The following is a 24,435-nucleotide window of genomic DNA, read 5'->3' as shown; positions in this document are numbered from 1 at the left end:
TTTGACAGCCCTAGTCTTAACACATCGTTAGACGTTTGGTTTATTTTTTCCCGCTGGCATTAAAGTGGATGAGTTCTCTTAAACGGAGGTGCTACTGCGATCTGTCACGCCAAACTTGTATTTATTTATTACATTTCTTATTAAAATGGACATGTTCATATCAATAGTAACAAAGCACAAAGATTATCGCTTCAAACTAATCTAGACTAATCGATTCTTAGGATTTAAATATCGATATCGGTTCATAAAAATAGGAATTGATTAAAATCAATATTTTTGACGGTGCTGTAGTTCACATAACGGCCACCGGTGTCGCTCAAAACAAGGGGGATCAACACATTCATGAAAATAACAAATAGCTGAAATATAAAAAGTATGGATTTTTTTTATGGTTTTAGTCCACTATAATACCCATGAGCTGTAAATCAGGCGAAGTCACATGTCCATTTAGGCATGGTTTCATTCAGGTCCTTTACTCCACACCTCAATCCAATAATAAGTGCAATGTACAGGCTTGGGTTGGGATATTTACAGCTGGATCTCATCCGGAGCTTCTGGGAAACTAGAGGGTATTATTTTAAAGGAAGTGTGTGTAAGATTGTGGTGCTGCAATCACTTTAAATGAGTGTAGAGCGGTGTCTCCCCCTCCCCCTGACTCGAGGTTGCCAGATTGGCTGCAGGATCAGCAGAACGTTTGTAGATCTGCAGCTGTGGGAACTAGAGCAGATCTGGCAACCCCAAACACTACTGTCTCCTGATTGGTCGATAGGTGGAGGGCGGAGCTTCAGGCCAAAACACAACATGACATCATCAACATCAGCTGAGGGCAACAACAACTTTATGATGACAATATCCTGCCGGACTACTGCTGTCAGTGATAGAAGCGTTTGAAATGAACATGATTTCTCAATGTCTAGTGACATATCAGGGCCATTTTATGATTCATTGAAATACATTTCTTACACACAGTTCCTTTAACTGTAATTGAGCTCAATAATGGGATCACTGCACAGAACGAACAGGAGCTAGTGCGCATGCATGCATCAAATCACTTGTTTTTGGTGTGTAGTCGGCTCATCTCATAAGTTTAAAGGGTTAGTTCAGCCAAAAATGAAATGTCTGTCATTAACTCCTCCCCCTAATGTCGCTCCACACCCGTAAGACCTCCGCTCATCTTCACACACAGTTTAAGATATTTTATATTTAGTCCGAGAGCGTATGCAAGTGTATGCACACTATACTGTCCATGTCCAGAAAGGGAATAAAAACATCATCACAGTAGTCCATATGAGACATCAGTGGGTTAATTAGAGTCTCTTGAAGCATCCAAAATACATTTGGGTCCAAAAATAACAAAAACTACGACTTTATTCAGCATTGGCTTCTCTTCCGCGTTTGTGTTCAATCCTCAGATAAAGATTCAAACGGTTATGAATCAGTGAATCGATTCATGATTCGATCGTGTGCCAAACTGCTGAAATCACGTGACATTGGCGATCCGAATCATGAATCGATGGACAGTATAGTGTGTCTTATGCTGCGTTCACACCGCACGCGAATGACGCAATTCGCGGGAGTGATTTTCATGTTAAGTCAATGCAGAGACGTGAATAGGCATTCGGCGGCGCGATTCGTGCGAATGACGTGGCAATGATCACGCGAATTGAGCGTTTTTAACGCGGGATTCGCGCAAGTTGAAAAATCTGAACTTTGGCGGATATTCGCGCCGCGTTAACCAATGAGGAGCCTGCTTACTGCTGTCACGTGGTGAAGTGACGGATGGGAAACCCCGAGGCCAGAGTAATTTAAAAATACTACTGTATTGTGTCACAAAATGTAGTTTTAAAAGTTTTTCAGGCGAGAATGTAGTTGTTTAAAGCTCAAATATGTGGTTTATTTATTAAGAGAGCTCCTTTTTGAAAATTTGATCTGGTGTTTTCGGAGGTGTGAGACCCGGGCGATCACCGGAGCTCAGCGCTCATCAACCCCGGTGAGAGCAGCCTTAACTCGGCTCGTCCTTCTGCCGACTGCCGCTGCCTGGCAGAAGCCCCTCCCATGACGCGAATTCACGTCTGTTGTGTAGTGAATGTCACACGCGAATGAAGCGAATGGATTCAAATTGTTCACGCGTCCAACTTCGCGCGAATAGCGTGATTTATTTGCGTTGTTCGCGTGCGGTGTGAACGCAGCATTACGGGTGTGGAGCGACATTAGGGAGAGGAGTTAATGACAGAAGTTTCATTTTTGGCTGAACGAACCCTTTAAAACACACTAGCAGAAGCTCAGCACAGGCAGTAATGTGAGTATGAGGACAGTGTGCTGTATGATGTTGGAGCTGGCTCGGCTCCGCCTGAAGTTCTGGTCTCCTTCTCGAGCCGGGCTGTGGCAGCGCATCAGCGGAGGCTGGTAAGACGTGGGCCGGCGATCGGGCCGATCCGGACTGGAGCCGTCGGTGGGTCTCTGGCCGTTATAAAGCAGGCTGTGTCCTGAGGAGTCCTGGCCCGTGCTGAAGAGCTCGTACTCGGTGTGAGGGAGCCGGATGCCCAGCGCAGCACAGCCGGAGGTCGGGGTCACGTCCTGCTCCTCGCCCTGATGCCACGAGCCCTCGGAGCCACATTCAGACCCTCTGAACACATTCAGGAGAGATGTGGTGGCGGCGTCCATCGGCCTCACCGTCATGCGGGTCACTGGAGGAGGAGTCACATCAACATTACAGGTGTCAGGAATGGCCTCATACTGTCGTCTGAGGTCAACTAATTGTGGAATTATGGACTTTTTGTTTTAATCTCACAATTCTGACTTTATTTATCAGAATTATGACTTGTTTTCTCTCAATTGCGAGAGATTTAATCTCAATATGTCTGCAAATCCAGCTCGACCTGAGACTTGTATACAAACGTCTCCGCAGTGAAATGAAGCGAACACACTCCCAGCCATGAGTGGAAACCGCAGGCGGAAAGAAAAACTGCAGCAAATGTGTGTGTTGTTGGCAAGCGGTGCGTAAGTACATATAATGTGAACAACAACAACAACGTGTGTGTGAGAGAGAGAGTGAGTGATTGAGTGTGTGGGCTGGTAATCCCTACGTTATGGGGACAAAATGTCCCCACAAAGATGGCAATATCTGAAATCCTTATCCATGTGGGGACATTTTTTGGTCCCCATGAGGAAAACAAATCACACAGGAGGAGTTTTTTTGAGAAAGTAAAAATGCAGAATGCTTCCTGTGTTGGGTAGGTTTAGGGACAGTGTGTGTGTGTGTGTGTGTGATGGGTAGGTTTAGGGGCAGTGTGTGTGTGTGTGTGTGTGTGTGTGATGGGTAGGCTTAGGGGCAGTGTGTGTGTGTGTGTGTGTGTGTGATGGGTAGGCTTAGGGACAGTGTGTGTGTGTGTGATGGGTTGGTTTAGGGGCAGTGTGTGTGTGTGTGTGTGTGTGATGGGTAGGTTTAGGGGCAGTGTGTGTGTGTGATGGGTAGGTTTAGGGGCAGTGTGTGTGTGTGTGTGTGTTGGGTAGGTTTAGGGGCAGTTTGTGTGTGTGTGTGTTGGGTAGGTTTAGGGACAGTGTGTGTGTGTGTGTGTGTGTGTGTGTGTGTGTGTGTGTGTGTGTTGGGTAGGTTTAGGGGCAGTGTTTGTGTGTGTGTGATGGGAAGGTTTAGGGGCAGTGCGTGTGTGTGTGTGATGGGTAGGCTTAGGGGCAGTGTGTGTGTGTGTGTGATGGGTAGGTTTAGGGGCAGTTTGTGTGTGTGTGTGTGTGTGTGTGTGTGTGTTGGGTAGGTTTAGGGACAGTGTGTGTGTGTGTGTTGGGTAGGTTTAGGGGCAGTGTGTGTGTGTGATGGGTAGGTTTAGGGGCAGTGTGTGTGTGTGTTGGGTAGGTAGTGATTGTGTATGATAGATAGTGTGTGTGTGTGTGTATGAGTGATATTGTGTGTGTGTGTGTGAGAGAGAGAGAGAGAGAGAGAGAGAGAGAGAGAGCTTGTGTATGAGTGATTGTGTGTGTGTGTGTGTGTGTGTGTGTGTGTGTGTGTGTGTGTGTGTGTGTGTGTGTGTGTGTGTGTGTGTGTGTGTGTGTGTGAGCAATCGGCGTGTATCTGCATATAATGTGAACAACAACAGTGTATAGTGAACCGAGAGTTATCCAGGGATAAACGAATCGATCCTTGAGATGTAAAATCAACATCGGTTCTCTTCATGAGAACTGATTAAAATCAAGAGATCTATATTTTATACCAGCGCTAGTGTTGATCATGCACCACCGGTCAGCCTTCAGGTCAGCTTTAGCTCCATCAAGGGCATTATTTTATAGTGTCTGGGTTTGAGTCAGAAATCTTCACACACACACACACACACACACACACACACACACACCAAACGTTACGGTCTTCCTCATATCGGTGTTCTGAAGGTTTGCTCATATATCATTCAGCTGATTTATAGAATATGATGAGAATCTGTTGACAGTATTTCCTGATGCAGTGATGAAGAGAGAATCCCCTCTGGAAAAACCTTTACATGTCAAAAAAATCAAAAGAATTGAACCGGCTTCATCCGGTGTTCAGATGTCTGCTCCGGGAGTGTATGCTAATGAGCGCATATTTAATTAGATATGCATTTGCATATTTAAACATTACATTTAATGTACTAACATGTGTTAACTAATATTACCCAACAACAAGCAATACGGTATTTATTAATTTATGTTAATATTAACCAAATGTTATTCCTAAATGTCTTTTAAACGGTTATGTTTGTTTGGTTATACAAATGTTAACCCTCATCTTTCCCCCGCGGGTCAAAATGACCCGAAGCCCTAATAATATTAAAAAATTCGGGGTCCAGAAAACTTACAGAATTTTATATTTTTATCATTTAAAGGTGCAGTGTGTAGTATTTATGAGGATCTACTGACATATATGCGATATAATACACATAACACCATGTTTCTACGGTGGCCCTAAAGGGACAAACTTCTATACAGAGCACTAGCTACGCTCTGCGGTCTCAGACAACATATTTGTCCAGTGTGGGCCACCGTAGCTCCGAAAGGGAGGGGTGGACAGGTGCAATTCACAACCTCACCACTAGATGCCGCTAAAACTTACACACTGCACCTTTAAAGAACATAACTTTGAAAGAACGTTCTGTTATGAAATTATATAACGGGACTCGACATTAAGCATGTTCATGGACAGGCATTAATGTCGAGCCCTGCTTTAAAGATCGAACCACACGGGCCAGCCTTCGCTCCACACGTGCACCAATGAGCCTTGGCCACCCATGACCCTGTCGCCTGGTGTTTTTTTGGGTGATCGATCCCGTTAAATGTGTATTTTGGATGTTTTTATTTCGCTAGTCTCATGTTATGAAAGGAATAGACTAGTGAATGAGTTTGTAGTGTCTATGATTATATAATGAAAATCCATGTACTGTTCAACAAGCGTTAATGTCCAGTCCTGTTATATAAGTGTGGCGTTTGCCGTACCGGTGAAGGTGAAGTCGACGGCGCCCATGACGGCGGCTGACGGTTCTCCGCGGCTGTAGCGTCCGCTGGCGGTGATGCTGAAGGTGGGATGGCGGCACAGCGGGTCAGAAAAGTGTTCGTAATGTCCGGTCCAGGTCAGGCTTTCCTCGTGGAAGGCCAGCCGACGGGTGAGGAAGAGCACGCCCGGCCGCGCTTCACACCGCACGCTCACCCAGTCTCCATGGAGACGCACCGGACGGTCAATCTGGCTCAGCAACACCGGAGGGTGAAGAAGATCGGCCGACGCGACGCTCTGACAGATCGCACAGGCCTGAGGGGAAGAGCGGGAAGAGCAGGTCACATGACACGCTCAACCATTCATCATCAGCAATACTGGAGCGCTTTCATTACTTCAGATATATACATTAACATTTATTATTTTCATTTAGTGTATGTACTAAAAACTGAAATAAAATCTATATAGACATTTAAAAAAACATGTCAAAATACTACAGCAAAACTAACTCAAATTAAAATGAAACATTCGTAATATTGACGAAAACTAATAAAGATATAAAATTAACTCAAATTAAAATAAAACTGGGAAATAAAAACATTTGTAATATTAACGAAAACTTAAAAAATGTAAAATTAATCAAAATGTAAAATTAACTAAAATTTATAAAAATGTAAAATTAACTAAAATTAATAAAAATGTAAAATTAACTGAAATTAAAAAATGCTAAATTACCCAAACATTTATAAAAATGTAAAATTAACTAAAATTAATAATGTAAGATTAACCAAATTTTTTTTTTTAAATTACAATTAATAAAAATGCAAATTAACTAAAATAAAAAAATGCTAAATTACCCCAAAATTTATAAAAATGTAAAATTAACTAAAATTAATATAAAATAACAAAATATATATTTTTAAAAAATTACAATTAATAAAAATGCAAATTAACTAAAATAAAAAATGCAAAATTAACTAAAATTAATAAAAATGTAAAATTAACTAAAATTAATAAAAATGTAAAATTAACTAAAATTAATAAAAATGTAAAATTAACTAAAATTAATAAAAATGTAATAATACTGAAAAATAAATGTCAAAATCCTACGGCAGAATTACTAAAACTAAATCATATTAAAATGAAACTACAGACAGTCGTAATATTAATGAAAACTATTAAAAAAACTAATAAAAATGTAAATCTAACTTCAATTAAAATGAAACTGAAATAAAAACATTTGTAATATTAATGAAAAATGTCAGTCACACAGCAGAATTACTAAAATTAAACTAAAAAATATTTTTAATAAATTAATAAATAGCAAAAGTGTTGCTCATGAATGTGTTAATGCATAACTGATGGAACATGCTGACATCATCATAGAGACACTTTTCATCATCCAATCAAATCCAAGCCTCATTTAATATCCTTGATTTCTGCTCGTTTGCCTATTGTTAAATATTGTCCTCAGTTTGAGACACTCGAGCACGATGGCGTCTCGTGACGGATTGAGCATGATTGTGTTGTAATAAACCGGCTCCTTGAGTGCATCCACCCATCATAAAAGTGCATTATCCATCATAAAAGTGCATCCACCCATCATAAAAGTGCATCTATCCATCATAAAAGTGCATTATCCATCATAAAAGTGCATCCACCCATCATAAAAGTGCATTATCCATCATAAAAGTGCATCCACCCATCATAAAAGTGCATTATCCATCATAAAAGTGCATTATCCATCATAAAAGTGCATCCACCCATCATAAAAGTGCATTATCCATCATAAAAGTGCATCCACCCATCATAAAAGTGCATTATCGATCATAAAAGTGCATCCACCCATCATAAAAGTGCATCCACCCATCATAAAAGTGCATTATCCATCATAAAAGTGCATCCACCCATCATAAAAGTGCATCCACCCATCATAAAAGTGCATCCACCCATCATAAAAGTGCATCCATCCATCATAAAAGTGCATCCATCCATCATAAAAGTGCATCTATCCGTCATAAAAGTGCATCCACCCATCATAAAAGTGCATCCATCCATCATAAAAGTGCATCCATCCATCATAAAAGTGCATCCACCAATCATAAAAGTGCATCCATCCATCATAAAAGTGCATCCACCCATCATAAAAGTGCATCCACCCATCATAAAAGTGCATCCATCCATCATAAAAGTGCATCCATCCATCATAAAAGTGCATCCACCCATCATAAAAGTGCATCCACCCATCATAAAAGTGCATCCACCCATCATAAAAGTGCATTATCCATCATAAAAGTGCATCCACCCATCATAAAAGTGCATTATCCATCATAAAAGTGCATCCACCCATCATAAAAGTGCATCCACCCATCATAAAAGTGCATCCACCCATCATAAAAGTGCATTATCCATCATAAAAGTGCATCCACCCATCATAAAAGTGCATTATCCATCATAAAAGTGCATCCACCCATCATAAAAGTGCATTATCCATCATAAAAGTGCATCCACCCATCATAAAAGTGCATTATCCATCATAAAAGTGCATCCATCCATCATAAAAGTGCATCCATCCATCATAAAAGTGCATCTATCCGTCATAAAAGTGCATCCACCCATCATAAAAGTGCATCCATCCATCATAAAAGTGCATCCATCCATCATAAAAGTGCATCCACCAATCATAAAAGTGCATCCATCCATCATAAAAGTGCATCCACCCATCATAAAAGTGCATCCATCCATCATAAAAGTGCATCCATCCATCATAAAAGTGCATCTATCCGTCATAAAAGTGCATCCACCCATCATAAAAGTGCATCCATCCATCATAAAAGTGCATCCACCCATCATAAAAGTGCATCCATCCATCCATCATAAAAGTGCATCTATCCGTCATAAAAGTGCATCCACCCATCATAAAAGTGCATCCATCCATCATAAAAGTGCATCTATCCGTCATAAAAGTGCATCCACCCATCATAAAAGTGCATCTATCCGTCATAAAAGTGCATCCATCCATCATAGAAGTGCATTATCCATCATAAAAGTGCATCCATCCATCATCTGCTCCAGATCGGCACTCGCCCAACACAAAACAATGATACATTTTTTATAAGTTTTTGATATTTTTACATGCATGCATTTGTCAGACACTATCATCCAAAGTGACTTGGTTTATATTTAAGCTTCACGTGTTACCAGTTCATGCACTCACTGGGAATCTAACACATGACCGTGGCGTTGCTAATGCACTGCAATCGGTCTTTACAATGCATCCACCCATCATAAAAGTGCATTATCCATCATAAAAGTACATCCACCCATCATAAAAGTGCATCCGTCCATCATAAACATGCATCTATCCATCATAAAAGTGCATCCACCCATCATAAAAGTGCATTATCCATCATAAAAGTGCATTATCCATCATAAAAGTGCATCCACCCATCATAAAAGTGCATCCACCCATCATAAAAGTGCATTATCCATCATAAAAGTGCATCCACCCATCATAAAAGTGCATCCACCCATCATAAAAGTGCATCCACCCATCATAAAAGTGCATTATCCATCATAAGTGCATCCACCCATCATAAAAGTGCATTATCCATCATAAAAGTGCATCCACCCATCATAAGTGCATCCACCCATCATAAAAGTGCATTATCCATCATAAAAGTGCATCCACCCATCATAAAAGTGCATTATCCATCATAAAAGTGCATCCACCCATCATAAAAGTGCATTATCCATCATAAAAGTGCATCCACCCATCATAAAAGTGCATCCACCCATCATAAAAGTGCATTATCCATTATAAAAGTGCATTATCCATCATAAAAGTGCATTATCCATCATAAAAGTGCATCCACCCATCATAAAAGTGCATTATCCATCATAAAAGTGCATCCACCCATCATAAAAGTGCATTATCGATCATAAAAGTGCATTATCGATCATAAAAGTGCATCCACCCATCATAAAAGTGCATCCACCCATCATAAAAGTGCATTATCCATCATAAAAGTGCATCCACCCATCATAAAAGTGCATCCACCCATCATAAAAGTGCATTATCCATCATAAAAGTGCATCCACCCATCATAAAAGTGCATCCACCCATCATAAAAGTGCATCCATCCATCATAAAAGTGCATCCATCCATCATAAAAGTGCATCCATCCATCATAAAAGTGCATCTATCCGTCATAAAAGTGCATCCATCCATCCATCATAAAAGTGCATCTATCCGTCATAAAAGTGCATCCACCCATCATAAAAGTGCATCCATCCATCATAAAAGTGCATCCACCCATCATAAAAGTGCATCCACCCATCATAAAAGTGCATTATCCATCATAAGTGCATCCACCCATCATAAAAGTGCATTATCCATCATAAAAGTGCATCCACCCATCATAAAAGTGCATCCACCCATCATAAAAGTGCATTATCCATCATAAAAGTGCATCCACCCATCATAAAAGTGCATTATCCATCATAAAAGTGCATCCACCCATCATAAAAGTGCATTATCCATCATAAAAGTGCATCCACCCATCATAAAAGTGCATCCACCCATCATAAAAGTGCATTATCCATTATAAAAGTGCATTATCCATCATAAAAGTGCATTATCCATCATAAAAGTGCATCCACCCATCATAAAAGTGCATTATCCATCATAAAAGTGCATCCACCCATCATAAAAGTGCATTATCGATCATAAAAGTGCATTATCGATCATAAAAGTGCATCCACCCATCATAAAAGTGCATCCACCCATCATAAAAGTGCATTATCCATCATAAAAGTGCATCCACCCATCATAAAAGTGCATCCACCCATCATAAAAGTGCATTATCCATCATAAAAGTGCATCCACCCATCATAAAAGTGCATCCACCCATCATAAAAGTGCATCCATCCATCATAAAAGTGCATCCATCCATCATAAAAGTGCATCCATCCATCATAAAAGTGCATCTATCCGTCATAAAAGTGCATCCATCCATCCATCATAAAAGTGCATCTATCCGTCATAAAAGTGCATCCACCCATCATAAAAGTGCATCCATCCATCATAAAAGTGCATCCACCCATCATAAAAGTGCATCTATCCGTCATAAAAGTGCATCCACCCATCATAAAAGTGCATCTATCCGTCATAAAAGTGCATCCATCCATCATAGAAGTGCATTATCCATCATAAAAGTGCATCCATCCATCATAAAAGTGCATCCATCCATCATAAAAAGTGCATCCATCCATCATAAAAGTGCATCTATCCATCATAAAAGTGCATCCACCCATCATAAAAGTGCATCTATCCGTCATAAAAGTGCATCCATCCATCATAAAAGTGCATCCATCCATCATAAAAGTGCATCCATCCATCATAAAAAGTGCATCCACCCATCATAAAAGTGCATCCCCCATCATAAAAGTGCATCTATCCGTCATAAAAGTGCATCCATCCATCATAAAAGTGCATCCATCAATCATAAAAGTGCATCTATCCGTCATAAAAGTGCATCCATCCATCATAAAAGTGCATCCACCCATCATAAAAGTGCATCTATCCGTCATAAAAGTGCATCCATCCATCATAGAAGTGCATTATCCATCATAAAAGTGCATCCATCCATCATAAAAGTGCATCCATCCATCATAAAAAGTGCATCAATCCATCATAAAAGTGCATCTATCCGTCATAAAAGTGCATCCATCCATCATAAAAGTGCATCCATCCATCATAAAAGTGCATCTATCCGTCATAAAAGTGCATCCATCCATCATAAAAGTGCATCCATCAATCATAAAAGTGCATCCACCCATCATAAAAGTGCATCCATCCATCATAAAAAGTGCATCAATCCATCATAAAAGTGCATCTATCCGTCATAAAATTGCATCCATCCATCATAAAAGTGCATCCACCCATCATAAAAGTGCATCTATCCGTCATAAAAGTGCATCCATCCATCATAGAAGTGCATTATCCATCATAAAAGTGCATCCATCCATCATAAAAGTGCATCCATCCATCATAAAAAGTGCATCAATCCATCATAAAAGTGCATCTATCCGTCATAAAAGTGCATCCATCCATCATAAAAGTGCATCCATCCATCATAAAAGTGCATCTATCCGTCATAAAAGTGCATCCATCCATCATAAAAGTGCATCCATCAATCATAAAAGTGCATCCACCCATCATAAAAGTGCATCTATCCGTCAAAAAAATATCTAAAACTCTGTGACCAGTAGTGTGGTGCTGATGTATTTTGTCTTGCAGTGAAGCGAGAACAGATCAGTAATGTTCTGCACTGAGGAGAATGTGTAGAGAGCAGCAGAAAATGGATGTCAAAGATCAATGCATGAAAATGCATGAAATGAAATCCGCCAGAAAGCCTTTAGGGATGTTCAAGAGTCGAAAGCACAATGGCGACGGGGAACAAGGACAGATCTGGATCATAATTCTGTCATTGAGCATTATAATGCCTTCAGAGGCTCACGTCATCCGATTACAGAGCGGTGTGATTTAATCGCAATCAATCAGAAAGCTCGCGGGATGCTCCGGCGCGGGACGTGTGTATGTACAAGAACGCTTGACTTTGGATCGGTTTGCCATTGCTTTACTGGAGTCGGCCTGCCCATCAATTATTCAGCCCAAACCAGAATTCATTAACATTGCATTACATGTTTCCAGCCCCTTTTAGCTGCGGCGAGTGGCGGTGGGGGGGCGCACGCACATGAAAGAAATGAATCCATCAGAAAAAGCTCATCTCTCAGGTCTGAAGCCGTAGGCACGCCGAGCCGCAATCCAAACCCGCTGCCCTTCGCAAACACTATTTCCAAATTCCCTTTGAAGCAGATGGAAGATCAGCACCGCCGACATGTGCCGACACGGCTCAAATCACACGATTTAAACGACACCGGGGAAGCGATGGGAAATGCATCCATCTCGTATCAGACAGAGCCGAAGTACGGATCGTAATACCAAAAGTGAAATTACAGCGGAGTCTCCGGATGAATACGCAATGACAGCCGGCGGCACGCATGAATTAATCACAGCCGATGTCACGTCCCAAATTAAGCACAATGTTACGTATTAAACAGACTTTTACTTCAGCGAACATGGCACTTCATGCATTAATCATTCTTCTGTCAAAAAGCTTCATGTATTTTTCAGCTTTGCTGGGGCTTTATTTTAACTCGGACTGAACGTTTATTAAAGCGTTTGTGGGCCGTCGCTGAAGAGTCTCTGTGTTCTGATGCTTTTCACATTCACACATTCACGCCGTTTGCGAGGATGACAAGTTTGGACACACCTGCTCAGGTGAAAACAACAGACGCCTCCGATTGAGCTCCTCAAGCGCAGCTTTGGGTGAACTGCAAAAAATGCTTTTCTTACTCAGTATTTTTGTCTTGTTTTGGGAAAAAATAACTCAAAATGAAGAGAGTTTTTGCTTAAAATAAGATAAATAATCTGCCAATGGGGTGAGAAAAATAATCTTAATTCAAACAGAAAACAAGATTCTGCAAACATTCTGCAAGATTTTAAGCAAAAACTCTCTTCATTTAGAGAGATTATATATTAACTTATCTAGTAAATACTTCTTGTTTTAAGAATTTTTATATGTTCGGACTAGAAACGACATTTTTTTGCTGATTTACACACTTCACATTATGATTCATAAATCACGTGAGGGTACAAATTATGTTTACAGAAGCTTTTAGATCAGTGGTTCTCAATCTGTCTGTGAAGAAATAAGGTTGTTGGAAATCATTTTCACTGCATACATTGAGCCGCCCCTAAATCACTGAGTTCAGGTGTTCATTCTCTTCATGGCCACAGGTGTATAACTCCAGCTCTCGGCCTGCAGACACTTCTACACACATTAGTGAAAGAATGGGTCGCTCTCAGGAGCTCAGTGAACTCAAGCGTGGGGCCGTGATAGGCTGACACCTGTGCAATAAGTCCATTCCTGACATTTCCTCACTACTAAATATTCCACGCTCAACTGTTAGTGGGATTATAACAAAGTGGAAGCCATTGGGGACAACAGCAACTCAGCCACAAAGTGTTAAATCCCAGAGCGGGGTCAGCGCATGCTGAGGGTCACAGTGCGCAGAAGTCTCCAACTTTCTGCAGAGTCAACAGCTCCAGACCTCCAGACTTCTGTGGCCTTCAGATGAGCTCAAGAACAGCGGAGAGAGCTTCATGGAATGGGTTTCCATGGCCGAGCAGCTCATCCAAGCCTTACATCACCAAGAGCAATGCAAAGCGTGGGATGCAGAGGAGTAAAGCAGCCGCCACTGGACTCTAGAGCAGTGAGACGTGTTCTCTGAGCGACCAATCACGCTTCAGTCTGACGATCACATGGACGAGTCTGGGTTTGGCGGTCGCCAGGAGAACGGGACTCGCCTGACTGCATTGTGCCAAGTGTAAAGTTTGGTGGAGAGGGGATTATGGTAATGAGGTTGTTTTTCAAGGCTTGGCCGCTTAGTTCCAGTGAAAGGAACTCTTAATGCTTCACCAAGACATTTTGGACAATTTCACGCTCCCGACTTTGTGGGATCAGTTTGTGGACGGCCCCTTCCTGTCCCAGCATGACTGCGCTCCAGTGCACAAAGCGTCGCTCCATAAAGACATGGATGAGGAGTTTGGTGTGGAGGAACTGGACTGGCCTGCACAGAGTCCTGAGCTCAACCCGATAGAACAGCTTTGGGATGAATTAGAGCGGAGACTGAGAGCCAGGCCTTCTCGTCCAACATCAGTGCCTGACCTCACAAATGAGCTTCTAGAAGAATGGGCAAAAATCCCCATAAACACACTCCTAAACCTTGAGGAAAGCCTTCCCAGAGGAGCTTAAGCTGTTAGAGAGGGTGGGCCGACTCCATATTAAACCCCACGGGTTAACAATGGGATGGCATTAAATTGCATGAGCATGGAAAGACAGGCTTCACAACACTTTAGGCAAATGTAGTGTAATACAAAGGAATCGTTGCATTAAACATGCATTTTTGCAGTGGAAAGACTGAATAAGCCTAGTATTTCTTGTAAATTACGTGTATTAAAAAGGCCATATTATGCCCTTTTACAGTCTTGATTGTGTTTCTGTCTCTAAAGCAGGTTTTTCTGCTTAAATGTTGATGATTCCTCATATTCTCCATTGTTGCGGCTCCTCTCTTCCAAGTCTGTCAGTAACTCTGTTCAGTTCCTGTCTCTATGAAGCTCCGCCTTCTGAAAGCACACTGTGCTCTGATTGGTCAGCTGGAGCGGTGTGTTGTGATTGGTGTTTGGGAAATGTCCCGCCCCTTACCATACCCAGCATTTTAAAGGTGTTTTTACATGTGATTTGACTTTTGTAACTTTAGTTAGTGTGTAATGTCGCTGCTTGAGCATAAACCGTCTCTGCAAAGTTATAGCGCTGAAAGTTCACTGCAAACGGAGATATTGTCTTTTAAAGTTACGGCAGTTTATTGATAGTTGGTCACTCAAACGCCTTTATCTAAACTTTTCTACTTAACCGCCTGATTCGCACATCCGTCATGTTTGTAGTTTTTTAAAGATTTTTATCCGCGTTGGTAGTTCTAATCGAATCCTCGTCCAACTCGCAATGGGTTGTGGGTAATATCAGCCGTTAGAGTGCCCATCGATCCGCACTTCGATTTCGGACCGGAAATAGTAAACCATCCGGGAATCTTTGTAATACTCTTTTCAACATACTATGATTTGGGACATACTAATTCTATTTTCGAATACTATTTAGGATGGATAGTATGCAAATTGGGACGCAGGGATTGTCTTTTATAGTTACGGCAGTTTATTGCCTACAAAAATGGCCGGTTTGGACTACAACGAGCTTCTTCCTGGGTTGGTGACATCATAAACCCTCGCTAGTCTCCGCAGATGTGACTTCTGCTGTAATGGGAAGGGGCGTGGCCTTAACCTGTGCTTGGCACTTCAGCCAATAAAAATACAGGAAACTACATTTGGACATCTGACCAATCTAAGACCATTGCGTTTTTCAGAGGGAGGGGCTTCATAGAAGCAGGAAGCAAACGAGCCGTTCAAAGCACAGTGGAGACAGATCTGGCAACCCAGATGCTGAAACTACTGACTTCGTGATTTGTCGATATGTGGAGGGCGGAGCTTCAGGCCAAAACACAACATCAGCTGAGGGCTGCAACAACAACTTTATAATGACAATATCCTGGCCGGACTACTGTGGTCAGTGATTTGGATTTGAAAATTAATATGATTTCTTAATGTCTAGTGACATATCAGGGCCATTTTATGATTCATTTTTTTACATACAGCTCCTTTAAGACATGTTATACTGCGCCTCATAAACACAACCAAGCCTAGAAAAAAAAAAAAAAAACACAGAACCCCCTCTTTAAACTAACTCAACAAGGCTCCGCCCCTTTAGTCTGTGCATTAATTATTATAACGAGTGATTATTGTGAGGTGTTGGAAACTCAAGATGGGGGAGTTTAGAAACACCGACACTGATAGAGAGAAGAACTGGAGCTTTGCAGATCTCAAACATTACACAGACTAAATCCATCTGAGAATGCGTCTGTTCTTTTTCTGCGAGAATGAGTACCCATAAGTACGCCAAAATTCAGACCCATATGGTATTGTTTTAATATCAGTATTTCGGTATTAGATTGTGCTACCGTACCAAAGCCAAAATTGTGGTATTGAGCCATCCCTACTGTGCTCTGATTGGTCGGCTGAAGCATTGTGTTGTGATTGGTGTTTGGGAAATGCCCCGCCCCTTAACACAACCGACAGTTTAAACGAACTTTACAAGGCGCCGCCCCTTTAGTCTGCGCATTAATTGTTATCATGAGGAATTTTGTGATGTGTCGGTTCCCAAAATAAACTCAAGATGGAGGCGTTCAGAAACACTGACACTGATAGAGAGAAGAACTGAAGCTTTTTCAACCAATGTTCAATCTTAAATTGAGCTTGGTCTGGTGATAGCCAGACAATCTGAGAGAGAAGAACTGGAACTTTGCAGAGCTTTTTCCAGCTCAAACAGCAACATTACACAGACTAAATCCATCTGAGAATGTGTCTGTTCTGCTGCACTATATTGTATTCTGCTTATGCGCTGCGACAATGGGTGCGTTTATTGAAATAACCAGTTTTCCCCGTTGACATGCAAACCAGTAAACTGACAATGCAAGTGAACCGTGTTTACATGACTTTATTAATAAACCGGGTTATTTCCATGTACCGGTAGTGACATCAAATATAATAATGTCCATATCTGACTCTGAGTTTTCCAAATGTTCCGTCAGTTGTGATGTTAATAAAGCATGTCAGCGGGAGATTTATGGCTCATATTATCCCTCATGCAGTAATGCAGCGTTTAGACTGAACCTCTTCGACTGCATGAGATGAGAACACATCTTTACAATGTTCTGGGTCTTAAAAGAGTCTGCGTTTGTGATTTATGTCCTTATTTCATGTAAAACTTTAGCTCGCTCTGTCTCGATGTGTTTAAATCTTCTCTAAGTTTGCGTTTTTGTCCCCTATCACACATGCGCACTTCAATAAGCCGACAGAAAGCAGGTTAAAACGTTTACATGCAGCGCGAAATCAGGGTAAGAGGCAAAAAACGCCCTGTTCCAACCGGATTATGCTCATGCCGTTTATGACCTTACTCCGATAAAAGAAAACGGGTTACCGCGGTTACATGACCATGTTCATTGTCGGCTTATTAGGCATAATCGGCTTCAGAACGGGCATGTAAACGCACTCAATGTGTGTGACACAGCTGACGTCTCTTCACACTCGCTCAATATCAATGCTCTGCAGGAAGCAGACGAGCCGTTCAAAGGACAGTGGAGACAGCGGTGTGGAATAAAGGGCAAATATAAGAAAAATACGGCGTTTTTAAAAAAAAAAGAAGTATTAAAGACATGTTATACTGCGCCCCATAAACACAACCAAGCCTAGAAAAAAAACACAGAACCCCCTCTTTAAACTAACTCAACAAGGCTCCGCCCCTTTAGTCTGTGCATTAATTATTATAACGAGGGATTATTGTGATATGTTGGAAACTCAAGATGGGGGAGTTTAGAAACACCGACACTGATAGAGAGAAGAACTGGAGCCAAAATTGTGGTATTGAGCCATCCCTACTGTGCTCTGATTGGTCGGCTGGAGTGGTGTGTTGTGATTGGTGTTTGGGAAATGCCCCGCCCCTTAACACAACCAACAGTTTAAACGAATTTAACAAGGTTCCGCCCCTTTAGTCTGCACATTAATTATTATAATGAGTAATGTTGTGATGTGTCAGTTCCCGAAATAAAACTCAAGATGGAGGCGTTCAGAAACACTGACACTGACAGAAACTGAGAGAAGTTACTAGAAGTTTCTTCTTCACTGAGAGAAAAAAAAAGGAGCTTTTTCAACCAATGTTCAATCTTAAATTGAGCTTGGTCTGGTGATAGCCAGACAATCTGAGAGAGAAACTGGAACTTTGCAGAGCTTTTTCAAGCTCAAACAGCAACATTACACAGACTAAATCCATCTGAGAATGTGTCTGTTCTGCTGCACTATATTGTATTCTGCTTATGCGCTGCGACAATGGGTGTGACACAGCTGAAGCCTCTTCACACTCGCTCAATATTAATGCTCTGCGCTCAGCTGTGGCTCTAGAAACACATTCAAATGAAGTCCATCAATATGGAGCAAGTTCTCTGACCTTGGCGCTCTGAAGGGGGGTCTGGTAGCCCGAGGGCTGGTGAAGTCTCCTCTGAGCGCGCTCAGTGTGAACGTCTCCGAGGAACAGCTCCTCCGCCTGTCTGCCGGGGTCGCCATGGTGACCGCGCACCTCCATCCGCATTAGCTGCAGCTCCTGCATGCTGAAGCCGAAGCCGCGGGTGCAGTCACGACCCTCCGCCCACAGCTCATACACCAGGCCTGGCCGCAGCTCACCCAAATCGCAGCCGGATTCCAGGCTCCGTTGGAGTTTTGCCGCCGCATCTGGCCCGTGGCAAAACAACTGGACCCTGCTCAGCTGGAATTCGGACACCGTGCCCCCCCGCACCACCCAGGAGGCCCGCTGCGGTCGAACAATGCCCAGGATGCGGAGGCTGTAGCTGGGCTGACTGCAGTGGTTATCCTGGTAGTAGAACTGCAGTGCCTGGAAGGTGTGGTTCGGGTAGAAGCGATAGGAGCGGATGATGAATTCTGGCCCGGGTCGCACCTCGCAGCTGGAATCAGAACGATAACATCACACATGGTATTTAAAAGGTGTGTTACCAATCTGAGAACAGTACATGGATTTTCATTACATAATCATAGACACTACAAACTCATTCACTAGTCTATTCCTTTCATAACATGAGACTAGTGGAATAAAAACATCCAAAATGCACATTTAAAGGGATCGTTCACCCAAAAAAACACCAGGCGGCAGGGTCATGGGCGGCCAAGGCTCATTGGTGCACGTGTGGAGCGAAGGCTGGCCCGTGTGGTTCGATCTTTAAAGCAGGGCTCGACATTAATACTTGCAAGTGGATTTTTTGAAGGGGAAGTGAAAGAGAACTTTACTAGCCCGACCGGACAAGTGGATTAAAACGCCAATAACAAAAATACCTAGCGAATCACCAAAATGCACGAATGATTCTGCATTAATTTAGTGTAAGTGGCGATGGATAGTGGATAATAGTGTAATATATAATGAACTGAAGGTGGCGCTGTTGACGCTCCGCAGCCTCTGGAGGAGAAATCACAACACGAGACACTGAGAAACTGAGCTAAACATTCAACATGTGCAGTTTTTATATTTATAACATATGAGACAGATAAACAACATCACACAACCAAGAGTGTGTTTTCCTGAACACCATCACGACTGAAAATGACACTGATTTCATATGACCGCTCCATAAACTATTAATTAACATTAAGGCACTTACATTTTAGATGCAATATTGACTGCTTTTGTTCTGTTTCAGCAGCGAAAATAGATCCAAACAGCAGAACCGTAACGCGTCTCACAGAAACAGTGTGTGTGTGTGTGTGTGTGTGTGTGTGTGTGTGTGTGTTACTGAACGATTCAGTGTTTGAATGAATCGACTCTAAGACTCACTCATTAAGACGCACTTGCCGCCACCTACTGGCAGTTTCCTTTCATGTTTTTTTACATTTCTTATTTGTTTATTAAAAAATACAAATCTCATAACATTATTTAATGCAGTTGTAATTTTTCAGTGTAGATTATTTAATTTGACTGGTAACAGCCCTATAGTGTCACACTTCAGCAGCTTTACACACTCACTAAACTTTACAGTTTTATCCATATCTCTATACTAAAGATTTGTTCATATATTATTCGTCTGATTTATAGAACATTTTACTCCCATAAACATGGTGAAAGTGTCTTTTTTTTTGTGGCTGTTGACTGTGTTTGATAAAAAAAGAGAAATCCAGAAAATCCCCTCTGGAAAAACTAGGGATGCAACGATGTGACATTTTTGTCCGATGTGATAATTCTTTATATTTGAAAGCCAATAACCAATATATATTGGCTGATTAATCTAAATCCACATTTTTACATAAGTTTTGAAAGCCTGATTACAAAAAAACAAAAGTTTTACTATTAAAAGCCACATCCCGAGCACACAATTATAATTTGATGAAGCCTGCATCACAGATGTGTGCTGCACATGTCGCACTGAACCATATTTTCCTTTTTTTTAAGTGATTCCAATCATATTTCATGCTCTTCAAAACCATAATGGCGATCAGTGCACATCATAGGTGCCTCAGCTGAAGAAAATAATACATTATTTATCTGCAGTCATATATCGGACAAATGTTCTTATCGGCCGATACCGATATTGTGACCGATATATTATGATTCGGTTGATGTAATTGTTGTGTAAAAAAAAAAAAAGTGAATATGGAGCCAAAACAAATGTGTTTGTTATTAATAATATCTCTCTCTCTATATATAAATGAAGACCTGATACTAGAGTAAAAATGTAACGTGGAACGAACATCACACACACACACACACACACACACACACACACACACACACACACACACACACACACACACACACACACACGTGTTCGCATGCACACATACACTCACGCACGCATGCACACAGGTGTGTGTTCACTATTCACTTCTGATTTTGGTTGTTTTATCTACTTTTTAAAAAAATTATTTCTTATTCTAAGGCTAATTTTTTTCATACATTTGGATTTTTTAAATAAATAAAAATATGTGATTACAATCAAGTCTTTTCTTTTAGTGGTAACTTATGTTGCATTTTTGCAGATGTATATGGCACTTTTGCCGAAACAAGACCTCAAAAACAACAAAAAATACGGATTTCATGTATTTTATAGAATTTAAATATAAATAAATAAATAAATAAATAAATATATATATATATATATATATATATATATATATATATATATATATATATATATATATATATATATATATATATATATATATATATACAAAAAAAAATTATATATATATATATATACACATACACACAATCTGTTTTAAGAGAAACATCCAGAAAAATCTCTATGGAGCCTTTTTCCAAAACTATATTTCCTTCAGGTTTTTCTCTAACCTACTTCTGCCTCTAACACCTAGAAACAACATATTTAATTTTGTTAATCATTAAAGAGCTTTTTTTCTCTCTCTCTCTTCATAAAACTGTAATATTTCCTATGCATGCAAATGGTTTAGTTGAAGAATTTTGCAGTAAATAGGTAATAAAAGTACTTCTGTCATCCAAGTCACAGCATAAACATATAGATGAGAATGAAACGAGAAAAATGATACAAATATAAACTATATTATACTTATATAAAATGTATATAAATGTTTAGGGTCATATCGGAAAAAAAAACTGCCGCTTCTGGCGAGACCCTCACAGTGCATTATGGGTATTCTTGAGCTGTTGAGCGTACATCAGTTGTACGCCTGTTATTACAGTGCATTATGGGTATTCTCGAGCCGTTGAGCATACATCAGTTGTACGCCTGTTATTGCAGTGCATTATGGGATTGAATGAGTGCACTCAATAACGTCCACTACGGTTTCAGACACCACTACAAATGGCTGTCCCCTCAAATAGTGCCCTATTTAGGGGCATAGAAGGCGTTTTTGGACACAGCCCAGGTGTTCAGCTGCTCGCTCACCTGTTGGACACCCAGTGTCCTGAGATGTTGGGTGGGATGTGGACGGTCACCTGATGTCCAGAGTGAAGCTGTTTGAGTGCGGAGTGACAGGTGGAGCCCTTGTCCAGCAGAACCGGACCAGCACCGACCATCAGCACACACACACTCACTGTAAGCACACATACACACACTTGTCAAAGTTATGAACAAAATCATGGAATGTTTGTTTTTTTCCTTAAACGTTTTAAGTGGACATTAAAACAACACAAAAATTATATATATATATATATATATATATATATATATATATATATATATATATATATATATATATATATATATATATTTATTTATTTTATTTTTTTACGCTATACTGTTGTTGTTTTTTAAAGAAAGAATATATATATATATATATATATATATATTATATATATCCTTGTTACTTTTGAATATTCTCTAACGTTCTAATAATGTTTTCAAAATTATTAAATGGAATTTTCCCTTGAAAACATTTTCAACGGTTAAAAAACGGTTGCAACGGTTTTTAAAAATTGAACGTTGAGAGAACATTCTAAAATAACGGCTTTTTAACTGAATTGGGACCTTAGCAAAGCATCCCACATAAAAAAAAAATACTATAGTTTATCAAAGTAAAATTACTCTAGTAAGTGTTTTTGAGCCATACCGTAAATTGTATCAGTATTTACTGTAGTTTAACAATTGACTAGGCCTATAGTTAATTCTACAGTATGCTGTAGTACAAAGTGTAGTAAATACTATAACATACTACAATAATTTCCTATAGTTTATGGTTATAAACCCTTGTATTGTTTTACCATAATATTCTATAGTATTTTTCATGTGGGATTTGTAAAACAATGTGTTAGTTGGGTTAGCATTAAAAAAATCTTCGAATCAGACATTTATTTGATTCAGTCATTATCTGGACTTGCACCTGTCTATAATATTTAACCTTCAATAACGTTTTGAGAAATGAAAAGCACAAATGTACTCACCGGAGGACAGCAGAACGACAAGATAATATAAAGACAACATCTTAATAAAACATCAGACAAAAAACACCGAAAGTTTCGTTTAACTGACGAGTCTCGTGATGAAGATGAGAATGTTAAACGCGTTAAAGTTTCGCCTCCCCTCTTTAATGCGGTTTTCTTGTCGTTACATCCTCAGAATTAGCCTTTAGAGTCCAAAAAGAGAATAAACTGCGAGAGCATGATCGTTAGAGCGACACCTTTCATATCTGACTCCGATCTGAGGAGAATCTCTGTCGCTCGCGCTCTAGTGAAGCCTGATTCATGGGCGAGTCGTTCGTTTGAGCCGATTCTTTTGAATGATTCGGTCAAAACGATTCTCAAAGTGTATCCGCAGCTGACTTCAGTGTACTTATGACTGTACGGACTGTACGCAATTCTTATAAAAAAAAATGCTTAATTTCCTTTATTTTGAGGCGGGAACAAGCTTCATATAGTAAACAATGATTTCTCGAAGTAGTAAATCAAATTAAAAATTATTGGAGCAGGCAGGATGACAGAATCAAATAAATATGTCTGACTTAAGAAACATCTAAATTAGATGTTTGCTAATCCAGCTAGCATATGTTTTACAAATTCCACATGAAAAAAATACTATATAGTAAAAACTATAGTGTTTTTGAACCATAGGCTACTATAGTAAAAATACTTCAGTAAATTTTAGTTTATTATAGTATTTACTACACTCTGTTATTTTATACTACAAATGTTTTGCTAACGACCTCGTTCATAAAAGCCGTTATTTTTGAACATCCAGTTTTTAAAAACTGTTGAAAGTTTTGAAACATTAAGGCAACATTCCATCGAATCATTTTGAAAACATTATTAGAACGTTATTACTTTGTTAGCAGTAAAACTATACGATTTATTATATATATATATATATATAATTAACATGACTATAAATAAGAAGTATTATGTATTAATTTAATTAGATACTGGGTAAATTGTTAATTTTGTTTAAGCATACTGTTGGAACACATCTAATATAATCTTAATCGAAAAACGTAGTTAAAAGCAGCAACATTACTAAAATAAAATTGTAATGACAAATCCAAGAGATTCAGTGACCGCTCTGTGAAATGAATCGCACGAATGAACCGATTCGCTCAAATGAACCGAACTCGCGCGCTCTCTCCCCCGCTGAGCGCAGTCGTGGGTGCGCATAGTGGGCGCGATCTCTGATGGATCGGACCGCAGCAGGACTCGGATTCAATCACCATGATCTTATGAGTCACTGTGTGTGTGTGTGTGTGTGTGTGTGTGTGTGTGTGTGTGTGTGTGTGTGTGTGTGTGTGTCATATAAAGGCTCTCAGGTAAATAATAAGAGCAGTCTGTGTGATTACTTTCACATTATGATATAATATCTTGTTCTGACTGTGAGCTGTTTCAGATCTTATGAATTTTTTACTCTTCTCTTGTATTTCATTTTAACGACATGCATCTTTTGAAACAATTAGGCGACTCACATTTAGTCAGAACATCACTGAACACTTCAAAGCAGTGAACACACACTTAGGCCAATCATTAAAGTCTGGGTTCACTTTTGAATATCATGCAATATGCTGTTATGATCATATGCTAATCTAACGTTATTCTCTGAAGTACTTTTGAGTATCAAAATGCACGAATATACGCTTCCACTGAAATATCAATTAAAAAAGCGCATGTTTTGCTAATATTCCTAACGTTTTACAATTATTCCGGGACGATACA

At 40.0% G+C, this 24,435-nt stretch overlaps 1 protein-coding gene across 1 annotated transcript; it reads right to left on the bottom strand.

Moving 5' to 3' along the window:
- Positions 1–1,557: 1,557 nt before the first annotated feature.
- On the bottom strand, positions 1,558–22,986 carry LOC137063660 (protein APCDD1-like). Its single transcript, XM_067434922.1, has 5 exons — positions 22,684–22,986; positions 21,689–21,836; positions 18,211–18,721; positions 5,479–5,788; positions 1,558–2,687 (listed from the first exon to the last, which is right to left on the bottom strand). The coding sequence occupies exons 1-5, from the start codon at positions 22,721–22,723 to the stop codon at positions 2,272–2,274; spliced, it is 1,425 nt and encodes a 474-aa protein (XP_067291023.1). The 5' UTR covers positions 22,724–22,986; the 3' UTR covers positions 1,558–2,271.
- Between the last annotated feature and the right edge of the window lie 1,449 nt (positions 22,987–24,435).

Source organism: Pseudorasbora parva, chromosome 24 (assembly GCF_024679245.1).
Source record: "Pseudorasbora parva isolate DD20220531a chromosome 24, ASM2467924v1, whole genome shotgun sequence".
Lineage (NCBI taxonomy): Eukaryota > Metazoa > Chordata > Actinopteri > Cypriniformes > Gobionidae > Pseudorasbora > Pseudorasbora parva.
Note: the sequence above shows the minus strand (reverse complement) of the source record. Positions and strands in the feature narration are given on the sequence as shown.